The sequence below is a fragment of the Triticum dicoccoides genome, chromosome 6A, assembly GCF_002162155.2.
Source record: "Triticum dicoccoides isolate Atlit2015 ecotype Zavitan chromosome 6A, WEW_v2.0, whole genome shotgun sequence".
NCBI lineage: Eukaryota > Viridiplantae > Streptophyta > Magnoliopsida > Poales > Poaceae > Triticum > Triticum dicoccoides.
The window spans coordinates 449,812,557-449,820,328 of NC_041390.1; the positions used below are offsets into that span (position 1 = coordinate 449,812,557).

At 48.2% G+C, this 7,772-nt stretch overlaps 2 protein-coding genes across 2 annotated transcripts in view; one reads left to right on the plus strand and one right to left on the minus strand.

The window, feature by feature from the left end:
- The window catches only part of LOC119317199, a 21,864-nt gene extending 20,959 nt beyond the window's left edge, over nt 1–905 (minus strand). The window contains exon 1 of the mRNA XM_037591624.1: nt 322–905. Within this exon, the coding sequence (XP_037447521.1) occupies nt 322–704 (383 nt within the window). The 5' untranslated portion in view covers nt 705–905. The remainder of the gene's footprint in view (nt 1–321) is intronic.
- A 143-nt stretch (nt 906–1,048) lies between these two features.
- LOC119317200 (pentatricopeptide repeat-containing protein At2g18520, mitochondrial-like) lies at nt 1,049–2,838 on the plus strand. Its single transcript, XM_037591625.1, has one exon. The coding sequence runs from the start codon at nt 1,102–1,104 to the stop codon at nt 2,488–2,490; it is 1,389 nt and encodes a 462-aa protein (XP_037447522.1). The 5' UTR covers nt 1,049–1,101; the 3' UTR covers nt 2,491–2,838.
- Nucleotides 2,839–7,772: the final 4,934 nt, after the last annotated feature.

Consider the following 7,772-nt stretch of genomic DNA (forward strand, 5'->3'; position numbering starts at 1 on the left):
GTAAAATCGGATAATTTCCCGACGGACAAAAATAATTCTATAGCATACACATGAAAACATCCCAAAATGAGGTTCATATATACACCGAATAGAGAACATTCTCCAATCTTCATAACTAAAATAGTCACGGAGACATGTAAAATACTGACTCAATACTCAGAAGCCCCTAAGCCCAAAGAATTACAAGATCACAGGTAAGTCGGCATAAATAAATGTACAAAAACGAAGGGGGCCAGAAATTCGGCACAGATAAATAGGAAAAGAAGGGGAGATAGTAAGCAACCAATATGATACTTTGCTCAAATGTACATCGGAGCGCACCTGCTTGCCCCGACAAGCTCTAGCGCGGCCTTCTGGACGGCACTCAGCTCCGATTTGGCGAACCTGTGGTCATACATCCCAAGGAAGTTGTCCCTGAGCGGCGCGCTCGACACCAGCCGCACGCCCCGCCGCTCGGCCTCCTCCACGTCCTTCTCCGCAGGGTCGCCGGGCGCGACGGGCGATCCATCCCCGTCGCCCACCACGAGGCTGATGACGGGGAGCGCGAGAAGGCGAGCCCACAGGACGCGCTTGACGGCGGGGCTGAGCGGGAGGCCGGCCGCCTCGAGCGCCCCGCGTAGCGCCGGCCAGAGGTCGGTGACGGGGATTCCGTAGGAGAGGCGGGCGCACACCTCCTCGAGCGCCGCCGAGATGAGCGCGTCCATGCCGGCAGCTCGAGTAGGAGGCAGCTGTTTCGAGGGGTTAGGGTTTTGGCTCTAGCCGCATCGGTTCCGACACGATGAGGACTGGGGAGTGTGAGGTCGGGGGAGAGGAAGCTTAAGCGCTACGACGAGTCGAGGGCGTTCGCCGGTAGCCGCGCCGGCGCAGTGACGGCGAAGGCCGGTGAGAACGTGGTGATGGTATAGGAGTTGGACCGTCGATACGTTCTGGGCTTAGGATTTCGGCTTAGCGAAGAAAATTGGTACAGTACGGCCCAGGTAGGCCCAACACTGGCCATTTCCATAGCAAGACTCCTCTTGTTCTGTACTCTGTGCTCTGTGTGCTCTGTCGCCCAAAACCTAAAACCCCAAACCTTGCTGTGATCCAATTCCACCCCCGAAAATGGCAGCCCTCGCCTCCCTTCTCCGCCGCCGCAGCGGCCGCCGCGCCGACGTCCTCCTCCGCACGCTCTGCGCCACCGCCACTGCGCCCCCCCTCACGTCCTCGGCCGCCAAGACTCGCCTCCGCCGCGAGTACGACGCCGACCGCGCCGTCTCCCTCCTCGAGGCCATCGACACCGCCTCCCTCTCCGCCGGCTCTACTCGCCATGCGCTCTCCCTTGCCGCACGCCGCCTCACCCGCGCCGGACGGCATGCTGATGCCGAGGCGCTCCTCTCGTCCCACATCCCAGCTTCCCCAACCGAGCCGCATCTCTCGGCCATCCTCTGCTCATACGCCTCCGCCGGCCTCCCCGAGAAGGCCCTCGAAGCCTTCCGCTCCGCCGCGCCGTCCCTCCCGTCCCCCATCTCGCCGATGCCCTTCAACGCCCTCCTATCGGCCTTCGTCCGGTGCCGCCGCCACCGCCGCGTCCCGGTCCTCTTCGAGGAGCTCTCCAAGGAGTTCTCCATCACCCCCAACGCCATCTCCTACGCCATACTGGTGAAGGCTCACTGTATGGTCCGCCATGACGCCAAGGCACACGAAGTGATAGCTCGGATGCGTGAGGAAGGTATCTCGCCGACCACCACCATCTACACCACAATGATTGATTCCATGTATAAGCAGAAGAAGGTAGAGGAGGCCCAGACTTTGTGGAAGCAGATGCTGGAGAGCGGGTGCAAGCCGGACCATGCAACATATAATGTGAAGGCCATGCACCACGGACTCAATGGCAAGCCCGAAGGTGTTCTCCAGGTGATGGCGGAAATGGAGGCCGCTGGAGTAAAGCCAGACACCACCACCTACAATTTCCTCATGACTGCCTATTGCAAAGATGGAAAGATGGAGGATGCCAAGGCGCTGTACCGTTCGCTAGGTGACAAAGGGTGCTCAGCGAATGCAGCCACATATAAGCACATGCTTGCAGCGCTGTTTGCTCATGGCGATTTTGATACTGCCTTGGAGATCTTCAGGGAAAGCATGAGCAAGCACAAGGTGCCAGACTTCAAGACAATGAAAGGATTTGTTGAAGGATTGGCGAAGGGAGGCAGGGTGGCTGAGGCGAAGGAGGTTATTTACATGGTGATGAAGAAGTTCCCTGATACTATGCTGTCCGGATGGAAGAAGCTGGAAAAGGAGCTTGGGTTCTGCTCAGATAACGGAGATACAACCCCTCATGCAGAATGTACAGCTGAAGAACCAGTCTCTGAGGCTGAGCCTGCTACCACCGAGGCACTTGAACTCAAAGATTCTGCTGCTGAGGAAACAGGCGTGTCTGAAGAATCTGATGATGATGAAACGCCCTCACCTGAGACATCCACTGATGAGGAAGTGCCGAGGGGTCCTGCTTAATTGAAGAGTACTTTGTTTCAGTTTGGTTAGAATGTTTGAATTGAGCTCATTCTCAATATTGAAGAATTGTTAATGCTGCTTTGGGGAGAGGTAAACACTAAGGTGTTGCCGTTTTTTATAAGGGCTCGTGGGATGCTAACGTGAATAAGTTATAGGATTATGTCACTTCGGAATTAAGAGTCGGCTGTTACTGTGAGCAGTGTGCGTGATGTTAGGAGATATTGTTCCGGTGATGCTTGCCTTCAATTAAAATCATTGGGCATTGCCATTTTTATTGTTATTATGGTTTTGTGTATCCAAGTTTACTTTGTATCAATAGTACTATGGATGTCTGAATTATTATTAGCAGCAAGGGTGTGCAGTGAAACCAGCAGCACTGCAAGTGAGTGAAGTGACTGCTTCACCATTAACAGTGTTGGTGCTGGTACTTTGTCTTCTCTATCGCGAATTAAGAAGAGTTTGGTTCCTGCTTTGCTTCCATGAACTACCTGTGGTAATAAAAAAAAACTGCATTTTAGATGTTCTAATGTTTTGGAGTTGTGTGTAGTAATTTATTTCAGGAGTCTGCAGCTGCCAGGTTTGCCAAATCATGCTGCTGTAAATACCTTGTGATCAAAGAGCCCAAGAGATATTGTCATGCACATTCTCCATGCAACTCTTGTCTTGCGATGGTATTGCATAATTAGAAGAAGAGTAAAATGGGAATAACTTGGTAATTTGGGTAGTCAGCATTTAAATTTTAAGCAACTAAATATTATACCAAATACTTCCTGGAAGATCAGCAAGACATTAGGGACAGAAAGTGATGAATCCAGATATCCTACTTCACAAGGGAATTGATACAATCACTGATTCACCGTTCATGATACTGGTGTTAGTTTTACTTTGGTAATGTAGGAGATGGTATGCCTTTAGGTCTGGTTAGTGGTAATCTATTTGTGTTTTTTTCCTTAATACAGTGTTAGCTCTATGTTAACCTTCTTTTAGGTATTTCCTGCTTCAGGATTTTCTTTGTACCAAACCCCAAAAATATAAATAGGTGTATTTGCCCAGTATGTTGCTCTGGTTTAGTCCAAATATTTTAAGTTGCATGGTATCCTAGAATATGGCCTGTCTTATAGATTTTACTCCCATTTATTTACCTGTATTGTTCTTCCATAATAACAGAATTGATGTCGGTTAGACTTTGTGTTTGTTGTAATTTAAAGGTTTTCCGTGGAATATGAAATTCGAGTACGACAGCTGTTGAACTGAAAACAATCTGTTAGAAAAAAAGCTGAAGTAGAGAAGCAGTGGGGAGCTGGGGCTGAACACAGGGTACTGTTTTTCTGAAGCTGTGACTTGTATTGCTGCTCGAATATATATAGTACTCCCTCCATTGAGAGTTTGAGACACTTACAGCATTACTAGTAGAGCCTTCAAACCCTCAAACCCCTAAAAATAACCGCTTTTTTACAGTTTTCGCCAAAAAAACGCCGTAGACTAGAACCTCTAAACCCTCAAACCCGTAAAAAAAATTAGAGGTCTAACCCTCAAACCACTTTGCAATATGTAGAAGTAAGGGTTGAGGGGGAAATCGCCCCCCAACCCGCACTCCTCCTCCTCGATCGCTCCTTGCTCGCGCGGGAGCAAACCGCCTCCTCCTCCCGGCCTCCTCCTCCCGCCGCCTCCTGCCGCGCCGGCCATGGAGGGCCCCGCCCCCGCCCACCCGACCGTGGCCGACGTGGTGGCGGCGACCCACGTCGGGGCCAAGTGGCGGCGGGCGGGCCTCGCACCTCCTCCTGCCGCCCCGACCACCGTCACCGCCCCGGCGCCCGCCCTCGCCACCTCCCCGCCGCCCGCCCCGGCCACCAAGAAGAGCCGGCCGAAGGCGGCCTCTCATGGGCCGCGAGGGGCGGCCTCCAAGGTCGCCGGCTCGTCCCCGACCGTGACCAAGCCGCGGAAGAAGCCCGCGGCGGCCGCCGTCACCAAACCTCCTCCCGCCGCGCACGAGGTGTTTGAGGAAATGGCAACCCCATCCTCGTTCATGGACCTCCTCCAAAACGCGGAGGTGGACCTCAGAGCTCCGCCTCTAGACCCCTTTAGGGCTGGTAGCGACTTGGAGGAAAAGGAGGAAGATGAGGAGGATGAAGGGGATGACGAGGAGGAGGTGGCCGAGATAGGGGAGGAGGCATTCACCGCCGCTTCCCGCCCACACGTGCGGTCGACAAACTACACCGAGGCGGAAGATGTCCTCTTGGTTCGTGCTTGGGCAGCTGTGGGAATGGATGCAACCACCGGCACCGATCAAACCGGTAAACGGTATTGGCAAAGGATCGAGGACGTCTATTGTAGGATCAAGCCAAAGAATAGTGGGTTCATCCATCGCACTTTCCGGTCGCTTCAAGGCCGGTGGGAGTTGATCAAGCCCGCTTGTTCTCGTTGGAGTGCGGCCATGGACCAAGTGATAGATGCACCACCTAGTGGAACCGTGGAGAGTGACTATGTGAGTACATATTTCTTCACTATTTTGATTATATGTGTGCACTATGCTATTGGTGGGTTCTTATGTGATTTATGTGTGGTTGATAGGAGACAATTGCCGGCATGAGGTACAAGGAGATGGCTGCTTCCAAGGGCAAGCCATTCCCATTTAAGCATGTTTGGTCAATTCTTCAAACCTTTGACAAGTGGAAGTTGAGGGATCAAGAGACCGCACCCAAGAAGTCGGCAATGCTAAGGATGGATGATAGTGAAGATGAGGAGGAGAGGAACTTGGGCAAGCCCGAGGGAACCAAGAAGGGCAAGCTAAGGGTGAAGATGGAAGAAGAGGCGTCAAGCCTAAGGGAGAAGATGGACCACATGATGAAGGCAAGAGAGGAATTGACAACGAAGACATTGGAGACGAAGCTTCTTATCACCAGAAGAAGAAAGAGGTCAAGCTTGCACAAGTTGAAGCAAAGCGTGAAGAAGCAAAGCGCAAGGCCGAGTTGGAGGAGAGGATGATCAAGCTCAAAGAGGCAAATGTATGGAACGAACTCATGGTGGAAGAGAAAGAGCACATGACGATGTCCAAGAAGGACATGGATGAAGACCAATTGCAATGGTGGAAGGACTACAAGGAGGACATCGCGGAGAGGAAGAGGATGTTCCGTGTTGCGTCCTCTACTTTTCGAGGTGACACTCCGATAAGTAGTTGTGGTGATGGCGGTGTGTACAACTCCACCGGTGCCGATGGAGATGCTTGATGGAGCCCGCTTGTGGTCTAGGAGATGGCGCCGAGGTGCAGCTTTTTGGTGATGGTGCCGATGAGAGGAGGAAGATGATGATTTTGTGATGTAAACTATTAAACCATGCATCAATGATTGTCATTTGATAGTTTGTTTGGAAGTTGATTGTGTTCTTGTTGCTATAAATTGTGAGATGTCAAATGATAGATTTAAAGGTTGGTGTCAAGGCAAAGACTAGAACCCTCAAATCTAACCCTTAAAGCAGTTTAAGGGTTGGGTTTGAGGGTTCTAGTATTTGCCCCTGTTTTTCAACCCTTAAAAGTGTCAAAAAGTGGCACTTCTCAATCCTTAAAACTGCTTTAAGAATTTGAGGGTTTGAGGATTCTATTAGTAATGCTCTTATTTTGGCATGGAGGGAGTACAGAGCAAGTCGTTTGCTAAACTGAACCGACCAAGCAGCTCTAGTAACGAAAATTCGAATCTGAGCCCGAGCTTATCTGCACCCGCGCTTACGAAAAAAATCAAAATAAATACTATAAAAATTCAAAAAATTCCAAAAAAAATTAGGGTGGTAGACAATTTGATGCGTGAGGTACGCTTCAATTTTCAAAACATTTGGACTTTTGTGCAGCTCTCAGCAAAAAAGACAAATCAGAGGTATGTAAAAATGTGTACTGTTCATATACTGTTCTGGTCTGATTTGTCTTTTTTGCTGAGAGCTGCACAGAAGTTCAAATGTTTTGAAAATTGGAGCGTACCTCACGCATCAAATTGTCTACCATCCTAATTTTTTTTAAATTTTTTTGAATTTTTCTAAAAAATTTATGAATTTTTTTTGACCGGGTGCAGATGCACCCGGGCACCGAAACGCGGCTCTCCTCTAGTAACTGCTTCTATCATTCGCCGACCTATTTCTCTGCTAGCTTTTTTCTCCTAATGCCAGGAACTTTGTCCTGGTGCCTTTTTTTTGTGTGTGTGTTCTAATAATAGTATGTTGGCTAGCTATGCTTCTCAAGTATGCGTCAATACAAATTATTTGGGACATTGTTGCACTGTGCTGCAGGTAGTTTTTGGTGCAGTTTACCATTTTCTGTTTCACATACACATTGTTGTTGCCTAATATCCTAGGATTAGAAGTTCTTATGATGATGCCTTCATGAAATTATTTTAAAATATTAGATCATTAAAGTATTTGTATCTTTTATCTTGCCAGAATTACTTGGCTGCATTTTTTTCTACTCTGATGTCATTTTTTTCTTTGTTCTTCATTTCCTGTTATCAATGAATTTAATACAGGGGTTTGCCGCTTTTTACTCTTAGTTCTGCCGTCGAAAGATTAGCTTGGTTTTGCCGCTTTTTAGACAGCTAGCTAGAAATTCGGGTATGTTGTGTGCCTTCAGGTTGTAATTGTAATACAAGGTCTCTCTGGTTCCGAGAGTTTAGCCACTCCATACATCTCTTTGACAGTATCCTTTTTCCCTTTGCTGAATAATATATAAGAGCATGCACAAACAAATAGCACAGAGATGAAATTTCATAGTTTATAGCATGGGCTATTATCAACATATAAGTTTCACAATACTAGCAATGTATCCGTGCGTTGCAACAGATCCGAAGTAATATCAAACTTGAAAGAAAACACTCTAGTTTTGATATATATATATCACTAAAAATATATTATGTTTCACTCAAAAAAATATTCTTCAGACAGTTTTGATGAGGTGAGGAAGGGATGTCGTTGGTTTCAAGATACTAGGGGGTTTCTGTAAATTGTAGAAAAGAAGTGGCTATTGTTACAAAAAGGCCATAACTTACCTCACAGTCGTTAGATGCTGATCTAATGATCAGAAATGACGGATGACAGACATACCATCATCACCAATCGAGTCTTTTATAGGAATAGAGATGTACATGCCACCAGTTAAACTATAGTTTCTAGTCATGAATTAGTCACATAATGTTCATCTAGTATGCAAGTAAAATTGGTATTAATATAAACAATAACCACAAAAGATCGTGCCGTCAAATTTAACGAATGAGAAAGAAGGCTACAAAGCACACCTTTAAATTGAT

Excerpts from the sequence above, each read along its gene's own strand:
- LOC119317200 (XM_037591625.1), top strand. The coding sequence starts at position 1,102 with ATGGCAGCCCTCGCCTCCCTTCTCCGCCGCCGCAGCGGCCGCCGCGCC.